Below are 25,852 nucleotides of genomic sequence, written 5' to 3'. Positions count from 1 at the left end.
TTTTGAATTTTAAAATAAAATTTATATTTGAATATTTATATTTATATACCCATTTATATTTGAAAATTGATTTGTAGATATTTTTCATATAGATTGCAAGATATAAGAACTAAAACTAGAAAAATAGCAAATCTTACAGATTAATGGAAAACAATTTAGGTTTAAAAACTGAATGAGAAGAATAAATATAAAAAATAATAGTTGAATATGAGTTTAAAGCTATTAGAGTACAAACATGATGATTTCCAAAATATTTACAAATCCGAGTCTTGTCACTCTGCTAATGAAACAGCAAACTTAAATTTGTATCATAATTAAAAGGCTGAACACTGGAAAATACAATAAATAATATTGAGGAAATTGGCAGGATAATGAAGTGACTTAAATCATCTGAAAGTCAAAGATTAAGAGAACTATATCCTTTTACTCCAAAGTCCCTCATCTTCTCAAATTAGTACATTGTTAAGATAATATTAACAAGATGTAGGATGTGGAAGCCCCAGGGGCATATTTGTCCATGAAACCAAAACTTAAACAGTTCCCACCACATGCTTTCAACATGGCTTCCATCCAAGACCAGTGGGTACAGTGCTGGGAGGAACCTTTTCCAGAAAAGTTTGCAGAAGCCACATCAATATAGGTGACCTAGCAGGAACATGAAGGGAAGAGCCCAAGGAGTCAGGCTGTTCCACTGCTGCGCACATCTGTTAATCAATGAACCCAAGCACAACACTCAGAAAACATAACACTACAAGAGTGATAATGAGGAAATAATGCAAGCTAACACAATGAGTAGAGAATGAAGATGGCAGATCTGATGACCAGAAAAGTGTCAACCACCTATATAGCCTCTCATAAATTGTACTACAAAGCATTAGTCATTAAAACAGCATGGAAGTGGAAAAAAGACAGACCCTCAGATCAATTACATAGACTTGAGTACTTAGATAATGTTTCCAAGACAGTCAATAAATTTCTCATAAAGGGGAAAGTATAGAAAGTGGAGCAGGGATTCTTCTTCAGCATGTCGAATTAAGAAAACTAGTCAATAACATGCAAAAACTAAACTCACACATATTTTTAACACCAAGAACAAAGGTTAAATCCAAGTGTATTAAATACCTTGATATCAGACCCACAACCATAGGTATATAGAAGAACACGTAGGAAGACCTGCATGACATTGAGAATGAAGGCATCTTCAAGAAAGAAACAACAGTTTCTGAAAAAGTAGAAGCAGAGATTAAAAAAAAAATGCACAAAAATAAATGCTTTAATCACTAATCATCAGGGAGATTCAAATCAAAACAACAATGACATACGTCTCATGCCACAGAGACTGGCACACATCACAAAATATGAGAATAATCAGTGCTGGCAGCCAATATCTTATGAATACAGATGAAAAGATCTTGAACAAAATACTAGCAAATAAAATATAACAATTTATAGAGAAGTTCATACAGTATGACCAAGTAGAATTTATCCCAGGAATACAAGACATGGTTCAATATACAAAAGTTAATCAATATTATATACCATATCAATTAAATAATAAAAATTGTTTGATCATATCAATAAATTAAGATAAAACATTTGACAAGATCAGCAGGAATACTTCAGTTATCTGCAGATTACTGCAGTTAACTGCAGGTCATGACAGGCTGTAATTAGCTACAGAGCTGCAGGTCTAGATGCTGTCTGTGGGGCCCATCTGCTAGCTAGGGCCTCATGCCCACCCAAGAAGAGCAAGTTTAGCTGTTTGGGCACTGCTGCACTTATCTGGGCAGCTGGTGTCAAAGAGAGAGAAGAGAGACAAATTGAAGAGAAACAAGTAGGCAGAGTCTGAGGTCTGCTGCTGCTTGGGGTTTTCAGGAGGGAGGAAGGGAGAAGAGGAGGGAAAAAGGGAGAGAAAAAGAGGAAAGGAGAGAGGAAGAGACAGAGGGAGAAAGAGAGAGAGATTCACCAGACAGAGGGGCCAGGGAAGGCCTATAGCTTGGGTTTGAGAGAGACATTGAGGTATAGACACCAATGATTTATCTCCAGCCCACTGTGGACCTGCCAGCACTGCTCTGATCACTATACTGAAACCCCCCTCCAATTGTCCAAATTTTTCTTTTAACACTCAGTGTGACAGGGTGTGTGTCCAAGGGGCATGCCCAAGGGCATGTCTATGGGTGTGTTTAGAGCAACCTGTCATTATATCAACAAAGATCCAACACCCATTCATAATAAAAACACTCACCAAGATGAGAATTAAAGAAACTTTCCTCAATATAGTCTTATCCAAGAAGAATAATCCCATCAATTATATTATATTTAATGGGAAATTTAAAAGTTTTTCCTCTAAGATCTGGCACAAGACATTGTTGCACACTCTGGCTACTTCTATTTAATATAGTACTTCATTGCGGGTGTTACTTGTCATCACAATTAGGCAATAAAAAGATATCAATAGCATCCAGATAGAAAGGGAAGAACTCAAACTCTGACTCTTTGGGGATGATATGATACTCTACTTAGAAGATGCTAAAGACTCCACAAACAAAATTATAGAAAAAATGACCTCTCTAGTACGCTGGCAATATACAAAACTAACATCAGAAGTCATGACTTTTCTATATACAAATATTAAAGTGAAGAGACATTATGTAAAGAATTCATTCACAATTGTGCATTGGAAAAACCAAATACTTCAGAATCACTCATCTAAAAAGTTGAAAGATTGCCACGGCATACATGAACTTTAGGGGAATTCAGCCCACCAGATGTATCCTTAGATTTTCCTGGTGGGGAGAACTGCAATAACCCCCACGGGGTTCCCGAAAAGGCCCGCTGTGGAAACCTTTTTCCCTGCGTGGATGGCTGAGGAATTTCCTAAGTGATGCTTGACATTACATTTTTGACCAGTATTTGGCTATCTCTCCTTTTGTAAATCTCAGGCAAAATTGTGGCCTCTATCAAATAATTTGGCTCAGAAATTCCAGCACCAAAGACTACTAAAAAAACCCCTTTTCTGGATACATAACCCTAAAAGCAAAGACAATGTTTTTCTCTTTTTCAAATATGTCCTTGCAGCTGAAGTTTCTGGTAAACAAGGGCAGACCCTAGGCTATTGACTCTGCTCAGAAAATAGGAAAACACGTTTTAGGAGATTTGGTTTTTTCCTGTGCTTGATCCCAAAAACAATGGAGTCCAGCTCAGGAAGATCAAGTTTCTAGGTATTTCTTACCTCCTCCAGGCCCTTGTTTTGCAATTGAGGTTGGTTGTTAAAAGCTGCCCTGAGTGTTACCTTTTCTTTTGCAATTAACCTTGCCTTGTTATTGTAAATATCCTTCTCTGCACCTGTGACTGGCTTACACCTGTAAAAACCCCTGTTTGGAAAATAAACTTGACGCACTCCTGTCAGAAGACCTGTTGACCCCACATACTCTGTGTGGTTTCATTTATTTCATATTTTTCGTACACTGGCCAGGGCAACCCACTCTCCCTGAAGTGAATTCATCGAAATCCCACTGGCGCTGCAAGACAAAAGCTGCTTGCAGCAAAAGACCTATGCAAAGAAATCTACAAAACACTACTTCAAAATAAAGACATAAAGAAATGGAAACACATTCCCTGCTCATGGATTTGTAGGATTAGCATCTTTAAGTTGACTATACTTCCCAAAGTACTATACAAATTCAATGCAAGTTCTATAATAATATTTATATATTTTTCAATGAAATAGATCAAGCACTTATGTAAATCATATGGAATAATAAACCTTTACAAATAGCTGAAGAAATACTTGGGGACAAGAAAATAGCGTGTGTTATCTTTTCCATATTCAAACTGTACAATAAATTAGTAATTAAAATGCCATGGTATTGGAATAAAGACAAACTCTCTGATATGTGGAAAAGAATATTCAAATATAGATCCCCAGACATATAATAAGTTAATTAGAAAAAGAGAAAAGTATGTGAATTGGAACTAAGAAAGCCTCTTCAGTAAGTGCTTTTGGGAAACGTGGCCAGCTAGATGTAAGGAATCTAACTCAAACATTTTATTTACACCATGTTGAAGAGTAAAATAAAAAATTAGGGCTTTCATATAAAACCTTAAACCATAGAATAGATAGAGGAAAATATAGTTGTTCTTTTCATAATACTAATGCTAAAATATCTTCAGATGAAGATACCATTATTCAGCATTTAAGTGTTAATATCTAAGACATATAAGGCACTAGTAGAACCTAGCAAGAAGAAGAAATGAGGAGAGGAAATTAATAAACATTTTCTCAAGGAATTACAGATGGCCAAGGGACTTGAGATAATATTCCACACCATTAATCAGCAGGAATATATAAATCAAAACTACAATGCAATAACATTTCACTCCACATAATCTGGCACACATCAAGAAGAACAATAAACAGTGCTGGTGTGGATGTGGGGAGAAAAGGACACTCTTCCACCACTGGTGATGTTGTAGATTGACCCAGGTTTTTTGAAAAACAATATGGACATTTATCAAAAAAACTAAAAATTGAACTTTCATATGATTGATTAATACCACTCCCAGGAATATACTCTAATGACAAAAGAAAAAAAACTCATTGAAGAAATGTCATTTGCATTTCCATGTTCATGACTTACAATTGTCAAATTTGGAAACAACTCAATTGCCCTAGAACAATACATTTCATGTTTATGACCACACTGTTTACAATAGTCAAATCTGGAAATAAACCAAATGCCCTAGAATAGATGATTAGACAAGGCAACGGTTGTACATCTACAGAATGGAATAATGTACAGCATTTAGGAAAAAATAAAGTCATGAAATTTCCTTATACAGGGATGGTTATAGAGTATTATGCTGAGTAAAATGTGTCATAGGGTTAGGAATAGACATGGACTGATTGCACTCATTTGTGCAATATAAAAATAGTATAATATTAGGCCAGAGCAGTGGTATAGAGAGGTAAGGCTTCTGCCTTGACCGCGGTAGCTTAGGACAGATCTCAGTTTGATCCCCCGGCGACCCATATGGTCCCCTGAACCAGGAGAGATTTCTGAGCACATAGAAAGGAGTATCCCTTAAGCTCACTGGGTGTGCCCCCCTCAAAAAAACCCCAAAAAACAGAAAACAGAAAACAAAAAAAATAGTATATTATTAATATCCTACGTGGACCAGGAGGACTGGACCATGTTAAAAGCTAGCTACTAATAGCAAGTGAGTGGAGTTAGAGTATATAAAGAACCACTGGAAATGAGCACTCTGGATAATAACTGGGTGCTGAAAGAAGGTAAAGTGATATGCTTTTTTGTAACCATATTGCAACCAGTGTAGAAAGAAAAAGGGGGAAGAGAGAGACAGAGATAGAGACAGATAGAAAGAGACAGAGAGAGACAGAGTGTGTGTGTAAGAGAGAAAATGAATGTCTGCCAGACAGGCAGGTAGCACAGAGATGCGGAGATAGCAGGAAGCAAATTGGGGTCATTGGTAGCAGGTCATTGGTGAAGGATGGGTATTGGACATGCATGATTAAAACTCAAATATGAAAGACTTTGTAAGTATATTTAATGTTGATTCAATATAGAATAAAAAGAACATTGGACATTTATTGAATAAAACATTGTAAGAATTGAAAAAATAAAATATGTTCAATCTATTGAAATCATAAGAATGTGTATTTTATACTGATATTCTGCATAACTACCAAAGCTGATTGAAATGATAATCAGGGGCCGGGAAGGTGGCCCTAGAGTTAAGGTGTCTGCCTTGCAAGCACTAGCATAGGACGAACCGCAGTTCGATCCCCCTGCGTCCCATAAGGTCCCCCCAAGCCAGGGGCGATTTCTGAGCACATAGCCAGGAGTAACCCCTGAGCGTCAAACGGGTGTGGCCCAAAAACCAAAAAAAAAAAAAAAGAAAAGAAAAAAGAAATGATAATCAAAAGGCTTCTCCAAAACAAAACAGGTCTAGGTGATTCATGAGTGAAAACATTCAGTCTTGCAGAGAGGACTATTCCTTTCCAAACTCATTGAGAAAAGTGAAGAAATAGAAAAACTCCCAAATAATTTCTGGCATGGCTAACTTTTGAATAAAAGTACTAGAATGAAAATGTATAATTATTTTGTTTTTTTTTTTGAGTCACATCTGGTAAAATACCAGCTACAAGGGTATCGCTCCAGGTGAACTCTGAAAATCATATGTAATGCAGGGATAGAAATAGGGATGGTTACAAGCTATGAAAGAGCCATACATCCTATATGAGTTTTGTTTCTGATGTAAAACTAAAAAGATTTTTTTCAATTAAATATGGTACCTGAGAGAGAGGAAAGGGTTTAAAGTATATGCCTTGAATTTGATGATTCCAATTCATTTGCCTGGTGTGGGATATAGTCTCTCAACTATTGCCAAGAGTGTTCCTTTTGAACAGAGTCTTGGGTGAACCTTAATTATCTGGCATATACACTCTTTAAGAAAAGAAAGAATAAAAAAATAATAAAATACCCCAAAATCTCAAAAGTTCATCATGGCATAAAACAATTATAAGAATAGCTGAATTCAAGTTATCCAACATTAATAAGTTGCAGTACAATAAATAATAATATTGATACATTCCTTAAACATAATTATTTATGTATATTTTAAAAAAGGTTAATATTTTAATGATAAAAAACTTACCATTTCCTCTTTATTGTCTATATAAAGCAGCTTAGAATTTTTTGAAAAACAGTCTTCTAAACTTTCATTCCATGTCTTTTGTTCACTGCTAATATAGTAACAACTGTTGGAATGTAGGAGCCATTCCTCTGGACAGCGTTTACAATGATAAGCTAGAGAAAGACTATGAGTTAAAATTTAAAAGAGATCTTATATGCAAATGAAAATTAATTTTTATTTATATATAAACAACTTTAGGCAACATGTATGTATAATTTGGAGAATGTTACATAAGAAATATAAAACATTTATATACATAATGAAACAAAAGTGTAGTCTTCTCTTCCCTAATTTACATACAAGATCAAGAGAATGTGCATACAAATAAAGTTCACTCAATGTAACTCCTGAAATTCAATAAACTGATCTACCATTTCTTTTCTTTTATAATTTGAGGAATTAATCCTGGTTGGCTCTGAAGTCCATGTGAGATGCCAAAGATGGAATCGGATCAGCCAAATGCAAGAAAAGTGCTCTACCTGCTGCACTTTTTCTTTGGTTGTGTATTTCACATATAGACTGTAAGATTTATCTTCCTTGCCAAATTTTAGTAGGACATTTGAAACCATTTTCAATTGTAGATAGACTTTTAAATGAATGCATCTGCTTATTATTGCTTAAGAAAATACTCTTCTGTATTTATTTAATATCTTTTACTTGACTTTATAATTTACTACCTCAATTTAAAATTTCTATATAATTTTGGAGGCACCATTACTGATATTGCTCACTATTACTCTCTAGCTGTACAGAGGTTACATCATCTTTATAATAAGAAAAGTTTTTATTTACTCTAAGTCAATGTGAAAGGAATTAATTTGACCTTACAAAAGTGTGAATAAATGTTAAGAATGAATAAATATTAAAGGGGTTAAAATAAAGATAGACAATTATAACAATGTTGATTATCAATTCCAAAATAAATGTTTCCTGTTTTAATATGATGAGACTACATATTTAATTTTGTTGAATGACAGGCACTATTATTCATTGCTTGCATGTACATAACTAATTTTCCCCATAAATATGTTGACATGTACAAAATTTGAGTTGTTTTCTATGTTAATTACTCAAAGTAAGACAATAATCAATCATACTATTACAATAATAAATATTGTACCATATCTAGTATTTGTAAGCTATACGTAATGCACAGAAAAGGGAGAGATACACGTACCTTCTGTTGAATCAATAGTTGTGTGGCTAAAGAAACCATGGTACACAATGGAATACTATGCAGACTTCAGCAAAAAATGAAATCATAAAATTTTGCTATACATGGATGTAAATGGAATCTATTATACTCAGAGAAATAAGCTATGTTCAATCTATAGCTATTAGAATAAAGCATATAATTATAATGGTATTTTATATAATTATCAGAGCTTATAATATTTAAATCTTGACAGAGATATGTTTTGAATCAAGGTACTAGAATATGAAAAAAAAATTCTTTTAGTCACCTCTGTGTGATACAGGCTACTTGGGGATCACTTCAGGTGAGCTGTGAATATCATTGTTGTGCAGGGATTAAAAACAATGTTTTCTACTTTCAAGGAAAGAGCATTTAACTTCTGTACTAGTTCTCAAACCCAAAAATGCTCTATTTCTGAAAGAAAAATAATTTAAAATTATATATGATACCTGAGAGAGAGGAAAGGGGTATAGAGCATTTGCTATGAATATTGCTGAAACTAATTTGTTTCCTGGCAAGGCATAGTCAACAATTGCCAAGAGTGAGCCCTTTTACACAGCCTACAGTAAGTTTAAGTCTTATAGTAAGCCTTAAGTATGAGGTGCTTCCCTCTTCAAAAATGATTGTTATAAGATATCTTAACATTTCTTCTTTATTATCTATATAAAGAAGCTTAGAATTCTTAGAAACACAGTCTATTAAACTCTCATTCTAGGTCTTTTTTTCACTGCTAATATAGTAACAGCTATTGGAATGTATTAACCATTCATTTGGACATTTTATACATTGATATGCTGCAAAAAACCAATGAGTTAAAAGTTAAAACCTATAGTATTTTTAAATTAAAATTAATTTTTGTTTAAGCATAAACAATAGTAGACAAATGTCTGTGTAATTCACAGAGCGATACTATCAAAACACAACACATTCATAAAACTAACCACAGAAAAGGGTCAACTTCTCTTGCCTAATCAACATATCCATATCAAGATATAGTACAAACAAAAAAGCCCACTTTCTATATATCCTTAAAAGGAGTGGACTAATCTACATTTTAGACTTACTATAATATAATATATAATTTGCCAAAGTTTTATTGAACCTGTTCTCAACAATAAATAGGGTGATTTTTAATTGATGCAGGTTCTTATTATTGCCAAAAATACACTCTACATTTATTGGCCTTATTTTACTTAATTTTATAGTTCTTTTCCTGAATTAAAAAAGAAAATGATAGAATTTTGAATTGGAACACTCTTGGTAGCACACAATGTTACTCTCTTTGGCAATGCTTGGGGACTGCTTTTTTACAATTCTCAGGAACATTATGATGCTGAACATGTAACATGGATTCACAGATTCAAAGTATGAAATCCAACCTTTACAGTACTATTCCTGACCCTACTTAACGCTATACCAAACATGACATAGTGACAAAATATAAACCTTACTTATAACATCACAAACTTTTGTACCTTTCTGGGTCCAGTTTGACAGAGATGTATTATTTGATTCCTGTATTTCATAATCTAAAAGATAAAATGAATCCAAAAATGCATTTATCAATAACATATTTTAATCTTTTAAGCACTTCTTCTATTTATAAAATTAGTGAATGCATATAAATTTCCGTTGAATTATTCACTGGAATAATTTTAATGTAACGACAACTTGTAATGATACACTCATGTGTTTACAAATTTATGGTAGTTTAATAAAGGACATTTAAAATAATCATCCCATGATCTAACTAATCTAATCTATATAAATTTTTTATTATTAACATTACTATTTATGGTATTGTTAATGTATAGAGGAACCTATTATTAAAATGAAAAGTTCCTTAAAATCTAACAAGTATGTTTTTATTAATTTATTTCAGCACACCCGATGTTCTCTAGAACATTAAATCATTTTCCATACCCCTTTAAAATATTCTTACAGGAAGTAAGGATTATAGTTTTTGCTACAGTAGACATCAAGACCAAGCAGGTAATTCCCAGGATCTCAGCCAGCAGCTGCCCTGGAGGTAACGGTAAATCTGCAGAAGAGAAATGGAAACACCAAAGAAAGAGAAATCTGGACAATCATATGACTATTTCAAAAGAACTCACAAGAACAACAGTTAACATTAAATTTCAAACATTTTTATAAGATTTTAACTTTAGAAAATACCACTACATTTTCAGTATATAGGTTTACCAAAGCTATTTTATTTTTATTCAAGACATTATATTACAATACCTGAGTAAAATATGTCCTCAGTTATCATATTAAAAGACTATAGTTCAACTTCAAATTTTGGTTACAATAAATTAAAAGTACCTCTTAATCTTTATATTGTCTTGCACTTCTACACCCAGTTATGCATTCTAGTATTTATGAGTCCATTATATGTAAATACTATAAAAATATATAAATAAATATATAATGTAGAAATGATCTCGAATGTTCTGTATTTTTATATTAATACAAATTCAAAATTCCCAATCTACATTTAGTTTATTCTTATATAAGTAAGTATAGATAATGAAATATTTTAAAAGTTTATCTTCAGATTTATTTGCTATTTTGTAAATGAATTTGAGTTATTAGTGCTCTTACTTTTTATTAAATGTCTTCTTGAGTCAGAATTCAATTGTGGGTTGTTTTCTCTTCGGTTTTTCATCTCTGCAGCTGCATAGGTTCTGGACTGTGCTCGACAATGATGACAGGTAAGAAGATAATAAATGCTCTGGTAAAGATTTCTAGCAGAGTCTAAGTGGGTGGAGTGACTTGAGAAAGTAGTATTTTACAGCCAAACAACTTAAAGCCTAGTTTCAATTTTCTAAGACAATTAAATATGTGTTACAAAAATTTTTTCACTATATCCTGATTTGACATATTATTCATTGTACACACAAAAGGCAAAATATAAGAGATAATATTCATAAAAGTTAACAAAAGAAAATTATTCTACATAAGGAACCAACAACTTATTTATTTAATGGCAAATAAATAAATCCCTTAGCTTTATGGAGATTATTAATGAAAATTTGTTCATTAAATTTTTGAAAAATACTATTAGTTGACATAACTTGTAACCTTAATTAACAATTTAAACATAGTAAAAATAACATAATTAGTTAATTTACTTAATTAAGCTTTGATACTTAGAGCCTTTGACCTTTAAAATGTTTAAAAGACTACCCATTTTTCTATATGTCTAAAACAGGAATAAAATGTGTATATATGTATATATATATATAAGTTCAATGTAAAATATTCAACACTCAATATGGCATATAAGGGTTAATCTATTACAGTTTATTGTTATTTTAGGACAATTCATATTTTGACTAGTAATGATCAAATTTCATAGTATTATGCATTGATATATGAGGAGTTTATAATGTGTTATATATGTTAGACATGCTTAGCTCAATATCTAAAAAAACTTTCATTTTATTTAAAATTATCTTTACTTAAACGTGATTGTATTTATTGAAAATTAAAACAATAAATTTATCCTGAGTGAGTGTAGGGGTAATTACATTTAAATTTTATGTTTTGGTAAATTTATTTTTGCAACATATTTTAAAGCTTGACTAGAACAGAGTACATAGAACTGTAGCCAAATTAACTACAAATACAAAATAAGCAGCTTACTGCTATATTCATGAAAATTTAGGGTGTACTGCATAGATTTACAAGGTGAAATATGCATATAAATATGCAGTTGACTAATTTTTACAATCAAAAAATAAAATTATTAAGAAATTTTTCCATACATTTGTATTTTAATGATTCTTTCCCACCCTGAATTAATCTACAAAGATAAAAATGTTCTATGTGATTCCTCATTAATTGTACCTCATGTGTTCCATGTCTAGCTTTCATAGTATCCCATGGACAGAAAGAAGAGCAGCAGCAAATACATTCTGTTGACCAGACTGTGTAGTATCCCTCTGTATGCAGAAACAAGATTACATTGTGAAAAGATAAACTCTAACTGTGGTCTGGACAGACTGGCTGTGAATGCTCAGAATGGAAAGCAAGAGTCAATAAAACAAGGTAACTTATTGAAGTGTCACATAAAATTTCAACAGGAAACTGATGTATGCATTTTAAAGACAGTAACAGACCTCAACAATAAGAGATTCTAGCTTCTATTTTGCCATTGAGATTGTACATTTGAAAATGTGTCTCAGTAATTTTTTTTTTAAGAAAAAATATCAAGGTACATACGTTTTGATTAACCTTTGCTCTTAAACTGCTTGTATCAGGGCTGGAGAGATAGCATGGAGATAAAGTGTTTGCCTTGCATGCAGAAGGATGGTGGTTTGAATCCTGGCATCCCATATGGTTCCCCGAGCCTGTCTGGGGCGTTTTCTGAGCATAGAACCAGGAATAACCCCTGAGCGCTGCCGGTTGTGACCCCCCAAAAACACACACACAAAAAAATAAATAAAATAAAAAACTGCTTGTATCTCAGTAATAAATACTAAAGACTTAGATTCTATTAGAAATAATATTGGTGTTCAAATCTCAATTGCTAAATTTTGGTTTTTTTTATAACTTTACCCTCATACTGTCATGTGTCAGTTTTTCTCTAATATCTCAAAAATCATAATCCCATTTACAATAGACTGAATATTACTAATTATTATTCTTTTCTTTATTTAAAGATATATTATATATATTATATTGATATAATCCATCAAAATATGCTTGTTTTCAGATAACTGAGAGCAAAGTTATTTTTTGTTTGTTTGTTTGTTTGTTTATGTTTGTTTATTTATGTCACAGCCAGCAGTGCTCAGGGGTTATTCCTGGCTCTTTGCTCAGAAATAGCTCCTGGCAGGCTTAGGAGACCATATGGGGTTCCAACCTCCATCCTTTTGCATGCAAGGCAAAGGCCTTACCTCCATGCTATCTCTCTGGCCCCGAGAAAAGTTTTGTTTAAAAAGGATAGAGAAAGAAAAGAAAAGTAAAGAAAAGAAAGAAAAAAAACTTTGCAAAGTATAGCGACAGGCAAATATGTGAAAATTATTGTATCTTCAATGAGGACATTAAATCATTGGCGGAAAGTTTACTCAGTCCTTGTTGCTAGCTGACTATTCTCTCATTTCATTTTTTTCAAACATTAAGTGACCTCAGATACACATTTAATTTGGTGATAAATACAAATTTAATTTGGTGAGTTTCTATGGGGATAATAGTATCAAATAAGTGAAAATGTCTAAGAATTCAAAGCACTATTAAAACTAAAAGGAATTTAAAAAAAACTAAAATGAATTAAAAGCACTATTACTGATACTGTTGCTCTTGTGGGGAGTGTTTTTAGTTGCCAGATCTCCTGGAAATAGGAGAGTAAAGGGCGGGAGAAGGAGGATGAATTCCCTGACTTGCTTCAAAAAATGCCTTATTATTATTATTATCTATTATATGTTTAATCAGTTATAAGTGAAATACGATTTATTGATTGAATGAAAAGCTTTACAATTAGTGCAGATTAAGATACAGCTATGAATTTTGTGGGTTTTTAATTACATAGATATTTATGACTGATTCAATTCATCCATCCATAAGCCAAATAATGTTCATGTTTATTAATGGTGCCCTTTTAATATTTTGGTTTTTAGGTCACATTAGGCAGCGCTCAGCAGTTCCTCCTGGCTCTAAGCTCAGAAATTACTCCTGCAGACTTGTGGGGGACCACATGGGATGCTGGGATTCGAACCATCATCCTTCTTTCTGCATGCAAGGCAAACAACTTACCTCCATGCTATCTCTCCGGCCCCTTAATGATGCTTTTTTTATATAAAGGAAAAACAGGCTTTATTTAAGGATACTAAAAATGGAGTTAGGAGGGGGCCGGGCGGTGGCGCTGGAGGTAAGGTGCCTGCCTTGCCTGCGCTAGCCTAGGACGGACCGCGGTTCGATCCCCCGGCATCCCATATGGTCCCCCAAGAAGCCAGGAGCAACTTCTGAGCGCATAGCCAGGAGTAACCCCTGAGCGTCACAGGGTGTGGCCCAAAAACAAAAACAAAAACAAAAACAAAAAAAATGGAGTTAGGAAGGATAGAAATGAGAGTGAAAGAGAAAGAGAGAGAGTGAGTGAGAGAGCGAGAGAGTGAGAGAGAGAGACAGAGAGACAGAGAGAGTAATGAAATCAAAACAGTGTGGGCTTCCCCGAAGGTGGAGAGAGCCCTAGTATACAACAGAGCATGGAAGTAGGAAATTACACGTCTAAGGGAGGAGACAAAAACAAAAACAACAAAAATTTTCACTTCAGGATTTGGTGGAAAGATTGATTGTCTCTGCCCACAAAGGATAGAGCCAAAGAAGCAAAGCAGATCACTATCTTGCCACTTGCACATCTTTTAGCAATTGAACCCCAACCTAACACACACACATACACACACACACACACACACACACACACACACACACACACACACACACACACACACACACACACACATTACAAGCTTACAATTGACAATTGGAAAATAACCCAGGCATCTCCCTAATGATTAGTGATGTGGAGCATTTTTTCATGTGTCTTTTGGCCATTTGTATTTCTTCTTTATCAAAATGTCTGTCCATTTCTTCTCCCCATTTTTTGATGGGATTAGATATTTTTTTCTTGTAAAGTCCTTTCAGTGCCTTGTATATTTCGGAGATTAGCCCCTTATCAGATGGGTATTCGGTGAATAGTTTCTCCCACTCAGTGGATGGCTGTTATATCCTGGGCATTATTTCCTTCGAGATGCAGAAGCTTCTCAGCTTAATATATTCCCATCTGTTAATCTCTGCTTTCACTTGTTTGGAGAGTGCAGTTTCCTCTTTGAAGATGCCTTTAGTCTCAATGTCATGGAGTGTTTTACCTACGTGTTGTTCTATATACCTTATGGTATCAGGTCTGATATCGAGGTCTTTAATCTATTTGGATTTTACCTTCGTACATGATGTTAGCTAGGGGGTCTAAATTTGCTTTCTTTTGCAAGTGGCTAACCAGTTGTGCCAACACCACTTGTTGAAGAGGCTTTCTTTGCTTCATTTAAGATTTCTTGCTCCTTTAATCAAAGCTTAGGTGATTGTATGTCTGGGGAACATTCTCTGAGTATTCAAGCCTATTCCACTGATCTGAGGGTCTGTTTTCATTCCAATACCATACTGTTTTGATAAATATTGCTTTGTACTACAGTTTAAAGTTGGGGAAAATAATGCCTCCCATATTGTTTTTACCAATGATTGCTTTAGCTATTTGAGGGTGTTTATTGTGCCAAATGAATTTCAAAAGTCTTTGATCCACTTATTTGAAGAATGTCATGGGTATCTTTAGAGGGATTGCATTAAATCTGTACAATGCTTTGGTCAGTTGCCATTTTAATGATGTTAATTCTGCCAACTCGTTTGCAGGGTACGTGTTTCAATTTCCGTGTGTCCTCTTTTATTTCTTGGAGCAGAGTTTTATAGTTTTCTTTGTATAGGTCCTTCACATCTTTAGTCAAATTGACTCCAAGATATTTGAGTTTGTGTGGCACTATTGTGAATGGGGTTGTTTTCTTAATGTCCATTTCTTCCCTATTATTATTGGTGTATAAAAAAAACATTGATTTTTGTGTGTTAATTTTGTAGCCTGCCACCTTGCTATTTGAGTCTATTGTTTCTAGAAGCTATTTGGTAGTCTTCTGTTGAATTGATGGCCATGTATTCTCCAGTGAGAGACAGTCTTACTAATAAACAATAGCATCTATGGTCTTTATGGACTTCTCTCTGAAGGTTCAAAGAAAGATTCAAGAGAGAAAATTGTTGATATACTAATATCAGGAAATAATTACACTAACAGGGTTTTTAAAAGAATTCACCTGATGACACATGCAAAATAAAAGACTCGCTGGACTTGCGATTTTTATTTGTTTGTCCATGTGCAAATGCTTCTAGAAAATTGTTTTTCTATCTTAAAAAATCTTGAAACAAAAGACTAGACAATCCAGACTAAGCAAAAACCAAATTGCTATTTACAGAAGACTGACCTTGAGAAACACAAACTGGACAGAACCTAGCAAGGGACCAATGAGTAATTTCCTTGACTAGGCCTCAGCTTCAGATTAGCACAAAAACCATGATCTCTAATCCCAGAGGTCTGACTTTGACAACTGCAACTGAGCAGAACATCTGGAACCATGCTGTAAAACTATAGCCTAGGCTCTGACCTAGGATCTGAGCAAAAACCAAGTCCACTAACCACAGAAGACTCATTACGCCAACAGTGATGAAATATAAATCCTAGAACTGTAAAAAACAAACAAACAAACAAGGAAACAAAGAAATAGAATATATCAATAGTAAAATTAAATTGGAAAATCTGAGTAAAATATATTGTCTAAAAAAAGCCACCAAATTAACTCTTCTAATTTGAGTTACAATCTTCAAGCTATATATTATATAATTATTAATTATAATTATTAATTATAAAGTGTTTTATTAAATAAGATAGAATATTAGATATTAGATAAGATAGAAAATTAGATATAGAATATTAGATAAGATAGAAAATTTTCAAAAAAAGATAGAAAATTTACAGAGACTGTACTATAAGGAAAGGCAATTTAGGTTTAAACATATACATGAGAAGAATAAACATGGAAAAAATAGGTAAATAAACTCTGATATAATGAATGAATAATTTATTTTGTTTATTAATATTTATAAATCTAGTCTTAGAAGACTATTAATGAATCAGCACACTAAAATTTATACATATAACATAATAATTACAAAGCTAACCATTAAAGAAAATGATAATGTAGATAATATTGAGAAAACTGGTAGGGTATATGAAGATCAATTAGCAAGATGTAGGTTTATGAAGCCTTAGACCATATTCTCCCATGAAAACTAAAAATTAACCAGTCAATCAGACATAAAATTTTTTACTGGGTAATTATTTTTGATGAGAGCTCCAAGATGTGTAGTGAGGAAAAAATGAATACAGTATGGGGTAGCAAAACAGTTTCTCCACATACTAAAAAGAATTTTGAAATTTTAACACTAAAGCATAATATTATACAAATTTGAACCATAAGGGATTAAATACTTAAAAATATAATCTGAAGCTATAAAACTTCCTGAAGAAAATATTGGGAGAGGAGATTATTGACACCATGTTAGGCAATATTGTCCCAGATAAGACATCAAAACATGAATAACAAAAGAAAAAAAGAGACAAACATACTCAAACTAAAAATATTTCCATATGTCAAAGGACATATTCACTCAGAAGTCACTCCTGTCTTGGGAGACCATAGCGGATGCTGGGGATTGAACCAGGTCCGTGCAAGACAAATGCCCTACCGCTGTGCTATCACTCCAGCCCTGATGTAGAGTTTGTTTCTGACAACTATATATTTATTTTAGTAATGCAGTGTTGATATGCGTTTGAAATCTCAATATAAATCCATCGAAATAGATAATATACCTTGAGTAAAATGCAAAACTGAGCAAAGGCAGACAATCAGACAAGTATTTGACTGAAAGAGCCTTGATTTGATTCCCAATTCAGTAAGTCTTCTATGAGCACCATAGACATAAACATTTCAAAAATGCTAAAATTGAGTATAGACTATATATCATAGAGATATATTTATAAGGGTAAATTATTTTGAGATAGATATTTCGTAGAGTATCTAAAGAAATTTCTGTAAGGGATTTGATGAAGTTTATTTTTACAGCAATATACTTTAGATATTTTTTGTTTGTTTGTGGGTCACAACCTGTAGCATTAAGGGGTTACTCCTGGCTCTATGCTCAGAAATCTCTCCTGGCAGGCTCAGGGGACCATATGGGATTCCGGGATTCAAACCACGATTTGTCCTGGGTCAGGCACTTTCAAGGCAAATGCCCTACCACTATGCTATCTCTCCAGCCCCCACTTTGGATTTTTTTAACAGAAAAAAATTACACATGATACACTCAGCTAAAATATTTACAGAGAACATATTCAGAAAGATAATTGATAAATGTATCACAGTATATGTATTTACTTTATGTTAAATTCTCACATTAATCAGAAACATGGTAGGTTTTACATAATAGAACATTATGCTACATAATATATAACATCATAATAAATAAAAAATTTAAATAAAATATTTATTAATTACATATATAAGCATACATATATTACATACATACATATATTACATATATTTACTATATATGATATAGTAAATATCATATACATCTAATAGAACAGTTAAAATTTAAAAACTACAAACAATATAAAAATAATAATGAACTACAACATATCATAAGAGTGAACACAAACACATAATAATCTGTTCTTGTATATAAAGTTCAAAATTCATTAACTAATTTTATAATTTAAATTCAGAGTACTGTTTCAGTAAATAGAGAAGGCAAAGAGAATATACCAGATTTGGAAGGATTTATTGTATCATTTTATTTGCAATTACTTATTTTTTTTTCACTTTATAATACAATGCTTGGTTGCATTGATAAAAAAAATAAATGACAAGACTTATTTTGGTGTAAGAAGACAGTGTTTCACTGAAAGAAAGAAGCTGAAAAGAAAGAATCATGGCCCTTAGCTGAACTTTTGGCACCATGTATCATTACTTGTACCAAAAAAAAATTGATGACAAGACTTATTTGGTGTAAGAAGACAGTGTAAGTGTCACTAAAAGAAAGAAGCTGAGAAGACACATGGCCCTTAGCTGAATCCTTGGCACCATGCACCATTACATTACCCAGAGCACTGCTTTAAAGACAACCAGGACAAAGGCAATTTTCCTATGAAAGAAATTAAGCAAAAAGTGAAATGATACCCAATCTACAATAGGGTAGACACAGAAGGGACCACTTACAGGAGCAGCCCTGGGGGCAAAGGAAAGGCGAATTGGGACACATGCTGGGAACAGGGGTGGAGGGAGGACAACATTGGTGGTTGTAATGGTCCTAATTCAATGTCACTATGTACCTGAATGATTTGTAATCCACTTTAGTCAAAATAAAAATTATTAATATAAAAAGTTGAAAATGTGCAAGTTTTCATGATATAAAAATGTAAACAGCTGGAGTTAAACATGTGATTTTAAACTTAAGTTAACAATAATGTATAAAATATTAATGTGCTCTTTAAAAGTATTGATTAAATATCATTCAATTAAATATATATAGCATGAAAATTTCTTCATTATTATCTATATAAAATTGTTTAGATTTTTTAGATGCACAGGTACAAACTAATTTCATGTTTTTTCTTTATTAAAGTAGAAGTAGAAATTGGAAAATATGACTACTCCTTGGACATTGTTGACAATGATATGCTGAAGAAAATTAAGAGTAGTAATAAAACATTTTTTGATTTTTAATTAAGATAAGACTGCATAGGGGCCGGGAAGGTGGCGCTAGAGGTAAGGTGTCTGCCTTGCAAGCGCTAGCGTAGGACAGACCACGGTTCAATCCTCCGGTGTCCCATATGGTCCCCCCTAAGCCAGGGGCGATTTCTGAGCGCATAGCCAGGAATAACCCCTGAGCGTCAAACGGGTGTGCCCCAAAAACTAAAAAAAAAAAATAACAAAAAAAAGATAAGACTGCATAAATGCATAATGATATATATATCTATGTGCTTCACATGGTAGTACATATAAAGCATAACACACTTTACATATACAGAATTCTTATTCCCTAACTTATGAAACCATGTAAAGAAAATACACAGAGCTGAGTGACTACTCTCCATACTGTTTGATGAAGTGGGGTTATTACTGGCACTACGCAGGGACTATGACGATCAAGCTAAGGGTACTCACTAAACTCTAAATGTCTCAGTCAACTGTATAGCCCTATTTATATTTTTCTGTATTTAAGGTGAAATATAAAAAAGGTACTAATAATAAAAAAATAAAAAATATATTTCTTTTGTCATTGTTCTCACATGTGAATTTTTATTTTCTGCATCCAGCATCTAGAAAAATTAAATGATTATAAATTTTAATATTGGTTTAAAAATAAATATTTTAATTTCTTTATAGAAATTTTCTGCTATAATCATACATTGCTAAAGATGAAGATTGTCAGAAAAGAAATTAATTTATTAAATAAAATAATGACCATTAAATTATAGAAAGAGGAGGTACAGTAAATGTACCCCATATACACCTCAATACAGGCCCTTTGCCTGGTGTGTATTGTGAATTGGGGGACAAAAAAATAATGACCATTAAAGAGAATATTTTAAAAATCCTGAGACCTAATATATCTCTTAAGATTACTCCAATTAATAATCAGTATTAATTTATAAAATGTTCAACCCAGCAATTTCTACATTAGTATGTTGATATTTTAAATATATGTAAAATAATCATTAGACATTTTCCAAGACATTAAATGAGAATTTCACCTATTCATATTATAAAATATAAAGTCACAATTAATGAAGTGAGACGTCTCCTTATAATCTTTCCAAAAGAAACGACAATGATCATCACTGCCATCAAAACAAGGTGAGGCATCCAAGAAGCCAATAATGAACTTCTATAGTAGTGAAGGGAATCTTACAGGAGGAAAATGTTTAGAGGTTAGCATACAAAACAACTCTCACGTAGAGATTAGCAGACATGAACATGGATCTACCATTCTACCATTCTCCCTAAAAGAGCATCCAATGCATTTAAATCCAATACATTTATAGTCAACAACTACAAATTACAATATTTGAATAAATTTATTCCTAAAATTTTATGCCAAATGTCATAACTCAACTTCAAGATCTGACTCTTATTAATGGTACACATAACATCTTCTTTCCTACTTTATTCCACTGTTGTGCATATACTAGAACAATTATTTCATAGTGTTTATAAAATGCATTACCTTTATAGTGCTAGTGCTTGTCAATACCTCGAGGATCCTGAGAAACATTTTGTATATTTAACTCAGCATAGATTAAGTCCTGCTCCTTTATAGCAACAGACCATTTGGAGTCCTCAGGATTCTTTTGTTGCCTCTCAAATTCTTAACTAGGTTTAGTTCTTGCAGAGGTTACCCTTTGATTGCTCACTTCTATAGTTGGGATTGTCAGTGAATGTGCACTTTCAATACTGTACCTACTGAATTTGAAGACAAGATGTCTAAGATGCCAAGATCTCTAGCCTGGTCAAAGTGGGTTGTGTCAGTTTCATTAGACCTGGGTAATAACAAAAGATTGTGCACAATGTAAAATCTGGTTCTAATTTCCATAGAACTTTAAAGATAATACATTTTAAGGGTTTTATGATAAAATAGCTTTTAAATTCTATGTCTGATGCATTATTTTTGGTTTGAGGAAAAATAATACAAAAATTATTAGTAATAATTAGTACATTAATAATAAGGTTCTTATTAGTTTAAACTTATTAAATTTAAATTAAAATTATCAGTACAGGAGCAATAGCACAGCTATAGGGCATTTGCCTTGCAAGAAGCTGACTCAGGATGGACCTGGGTTCAATCCTTGGCATCCCATATGATCCAGCAAGCCAGGAGCAATTTCTGAGCACATAGCCAGGAGTAACCCCTGAGTGTCACTAGGTGTGACCCAAAACAAAAACTTAAAATGATTTTCACAGAAAAATTTTAAAACCACAAGAAAAAGAGAGATGCTACTTAGGAAATATTAATACAACACATTTTAGGACAAAACAATCGAACATCTAATGTTTTAAGATTGAGTGAATGAAATTGGAAAAAATATTAACATTAAATATGGGCTAAAGTGACTTCTTTTTTTTGTTTGTTTGTTTTTGTTTTTGTTTTTTTTTGGTTTTTGGGCCACACCCGGTAACGCTCAGGGGTTACTCCTGGCTATGCGCTCAGAAGTTGCTCCTGGCTTGGGGGACCATATGGGACACCGGGGATCGAACTGTGGTCCGTCCAAGGCTAGCGCAGGCAAGGCAGGCACCTTACCTCTTGCGCCACCGCCCGGCCCCTAAAGTGACTTCTTATCAAACAATGTTTCATTTGCAACATTATTTAGTTGGTGCAGGAGTTGGAACAAGTGCTTTGGAGTTTTTCTGATCTTTGCTTAGGTATCACTTCTGGCCATGCTCTGTGGATATTATGTGAGTGATATGTGTTAGGGATTTGACCTCAGGTCTGCTGTATGCCTTACCTCCTGTATTATCTCTCTGAAACACCACATTTTCTATTTTTTATATGAAATGGTAAATACTCACTTTTTTGTTGATAATTTTTATTGTGACCAAAGTGATTTACAATAATTCACAGTAATACTTTAGTTACATAGCAGCATTGAACCCAGGGCATTCCCACCACCAGTGTTGTCCTCCCTCCACCCCTGTTCCCAGCATGTATCCCATATCCCCCACCATGGCCTCCAGGCTGCTAGTATAATTGGTCCCCTCTGTGTTTAGCTTGTTGTAGAATGGATATTGGTTTTGTTGTAGTTGGCTTTGGATTTGGTGTTTAAGATTGATCTTTTTTAATTTCTTTTATTTCTACTCAATGTTCATACAACTGTTTGGTCTTCATACCATCCATTTTTTCCTCTCAATTTATGAGGCAGGACAAGATGACTCAGTCAAGTTATGTGGTTCTGTTTGAAAGGAAGAAAAACAAAACAAAAACAAAACAAAAACAAACAAAAACAAAAAAGCAAAAAAACAAACAAATCCGGGAGGGGTTGTTCTAGAGATTTATAAATATCAATTTAAGAAAAGAAAGGGGAAAAGGAAGAAAAACATTACTAAAACATTACAAAAAAAAAAAAAAAAGGCACCGCTTCAATACAGACAACAACCAAGCAATAAATACGAACCTGAAATAAAAAGAAAAAAATGTACTTTCTTTTATTCCCTCCTCTTTTGCATAGGCAAAGTAAATATTTGGAAGATTAGAAAGGTAATTCCCTTGACCTAAGAGATACAGGGTTTCTCTGCCCTTAAAGCATACTGTCATGGGAATAACTATAGTTTCTGTACATGCTCTTTTACACCCCCCCCAGGTCTTTTTGTGGTGAATGGAAACTTTCTGCTCAGTTGTGGATGATAAAATCTGTAACTAGAGATCTTAGTATTTGCACAGGTCATAGGATGGAACCTAGGATAGAGTCTTTCTTTATGTAAACCACCACATTTTCTTTTACTTTGAATGATTGTGGAATTCTGATAAATCTTTTAAAATTCAAATATTTTATATAAATTTTATACATTAAATTTATCTGAAACAGAATATTTTGTAACCAAAAAGTTAAAACTATTTTGCTAATAAAGATTTCAGTTGATTTAGTGTTCAAAATATAATTTACAAATATAGATTAATATCACTAATGGAACAAGACCACTAACTCAAATTTTTATAAATATCCAAGTTATAAATATCTGTGAAGGTGGTTTGAGTTATAAAACATTATAATAAATCAGATAATACAGTTTAACAACAGTCAATGCATTTTGTAGTTATTAAGCTAGAATCAATTCTTTAAAAATTTGACCTCTGAAATGTTATTTAATTCTAACAATCTATTTAATAAAGTAATAACCCCTGAGCACCACCAGGTGTGACACAAACACCAAAAAAAAGAAAGAAAATTAAATTAAAAAAGACAAAATAAAGTTGTATTTGTTTCAGGAATATTTTTTTTATTTATAAATGTATGGTTTAATTGAATCACTATGATATATACAATTACAAAGTTTTCTATGACTGAATTTAATTTTTAAATTTGTTTTTATTTAAACACAGTGGTTACAAGGCTTCTCGTTATATAGTTGTGGCTTTTTTTTAATTAACAGATAAGTTGTTAATGATTGAGTTACAGTCATACAATGTACAACTTTCACCAGTACATATATCCTACCACCAATGTTCTAGTTTTCTCTTATCCTCCTAGAAGTCCTCTCCCTACCTGTCTTTCCTCTCTCTTCAATTTTTTCTTCTCTATCTCTCCAATATCACATTAACCTCCCAGTAACCCTCCTAGTCCCCCTCTGGGTCAGGCATTTTACTTCTTTCTCTCTTTCTTTCTCTGTTCTTTCTTGAGACTGTAATTTGCCCTATTAAAAAAGAGATGCAACACAAGTCACTTTACTCCCCTTCAGCACCCAGTTCTTATCTAGAATAAGCTTATTCCAACCAACATTGTCATAGTAGATCCTTCGCTACTCTAACTGCACTCTCCATACTTGTTGCTAACTTCCTACAGTGGACTGGTCCTCCTTATTTTCATTATATTGTTTCTGGATATTATTACCATACTTTTATTTTTATTTTTACATCGTTTATCTTTCTTTTTTTTGGGGGGGGGGCGTCACACCCAGCACTCCTTAGGGGTTACTCCTATGCTCAGAAATCGCTCCTGGCAGGCTCCAGGTACCATATGGGATGCCAGGATTCGAACCACCATCCTTCTGCATGCAAGGCAAGTGCCTTGCCTCCATGCTATTTCTCTGGCTCCAGTTTATTTTTCTTATATCTCACAGATGAATGAGATTATTCTGTTTATCCCTATCACTCTGACATATTTTATTCAACATAACAGTTCCATGGCCATTTATGTATAAGCTAAGTTCATTACTTCATTTTTCCCAATATCTGCAAAGTATTCCACTGTGTAGATGGATGACAGTTTATTTTAGCACTCATCGGCTGTCAGGCACCTGGGTTGTGTTCTAATATGTGGCTATTGTAAATAGTGCTGCAATGAACATAGGGGTGCAAAGAACATTTTATATTTTGTGTTTTTGTGTTCATAAGGCATAATCCTAGTAGTGGTATTGCTTAATCATCTTGGAGTTCAATTTTCAGTTTTTTGAAGAACAACCATATTGTATTCCAGAAGTCTGGACTAGAAGACATTCCCACCAGCAGTAAATGAGAGTCCCTTTCTCCCCACACCCACACCAGCACTGGTTATTCTTGTTCTTTGTGATGTATGCCATGTATGTATGTATGTGAGATGTTACCTCATTATTGTTTTGATATATATCTTCGTGATAATTAATGATTTGGATGATTTTTTTCAGGTCTCTTTTAGCCAATTTTCTCTTTGAGAAAATATGTGTTAACTTCTCCCCATTTTGGATAGGTTTAGATGTTTGTTTTTGTTTTTGTTTGTTTGTAGGATGCTGGGGGATCGAACCACAGTTCATCCTAGGCTAGCATGTGCAAGGCAGGCACCCTACCATTTGCGCCACTGCTCTGGCCCCTAGATGTTTTATTTTTTTCTTGTTAAGTTTTCATACTTAGATATTAAATCTTTATTACACAGGTATTGAGTAAATAGTTTTTCCCATTCTGTGGATATCCTAGGATATCTATTTGTATCCTAGTCACTGTTTACTTTGAAGTGCAGAAGCTTCTCAGTTTAAGGTAATCTCATCAATTTATATCTTTGCTTCCACTTCTTGGCTGTTGGTATTTCTACTTTGTAGATGCTTTTATTCTCAATGTCATAAACTCTTTTCCTACATTTTCCTCTATGTACATTATAGTTTCAGGTTTGATATTAAGGTACTTAATCCATTTTGATTTGACCTTTTACATGGTGTTAAAAGGATAAAAGGATGTCTGATTACATTTTTATGAATGTGGATAACCAGACATCTGACACCACTTACTTAAGAGGCTTTTCTTTGACCACTTTGTATTTTTTGCCTGATTATCGAATATTAACTAATTTTATGTCTGGAATGAGTCTCTGAATACTCAAGTCTATCCCACTGATCTGAGGCTCTGTTTATATTCCCATACCATGCTGTTTTAATGAATATTGCTTTATAGAATTATATAGATTTGGGTACAGTTTTGCATCCCACCTACTTTTATTTTCTAAAGATTGTTTTAGCTATTCATAAGAGTTTTTATCCTGAAAACACTTAATTTCATGAGTGTTTAATCTACTTCTTTGAAAAATGTCATGGATATTTT

General features: G+C 33.2%; 1 protein-coding gene and 1 pseudogene across 1 annotated transcript in view; one reads left to right on the top strand and one right to left on the bottom strand.

The window, feature by feature from the left end:
- The window catches only part of LOC126022053 (NKG2-A/NKG2-B type II integral membrane protein-like), a gene marked incomplete at its 3' end in the record, with an annotated part of 468,997 nt that overhangs the window by 421,219 nt on the left and 21,926 nt on the right, over positions 1-25,852 (bottom strand). Inside the window, exons 5-8 of the mRNA XM_049782918.1 lie at positions 10,517-10,604; positions 9,855-9,953; positions 9,388-9,441; positions 6,682-6,830 (exon numbers count right to left, since the gene is read on the bottom strand). Of these exons, the coding sequence (XP_049638875.1) occupies positions 6,682-6,830; positions 9,388-9,441; positions 9,855-9,953; positions 10,517-10,604 (390 nt within the window). The remainder of the gene's footprint in view (positions 1-6,681; positions 6,831-9,387; positions 9,442-9,854; positions 9,954-10,516; positions 10,605-25,852) is intronic.
- On the top strand, positions 20,016-20,135 carry LOC126023258 (uncharacterized; annotated as a pseudogene).

Source organism: Suncus etruscus, chromosome 11 (genome assembly GCF_024139225.1).
Source record: "Suncus etruscus isolate mSunEtr1 chromosome 11, mSunEtr1.pri.cur, whole genome shotgun sequence".
NCBI classification, from domain to species: domain Eukaryota; kingdom Metazoa; phylum Chordata; class Mammalia; order Eulipotyphla; family Soricidae; genus Suncus; species Suncus etruscus.
Note: the sequence above shows the minus strand (reverse complement) of the source record. Positions and strands in the feature narration are given on the sequence as shown.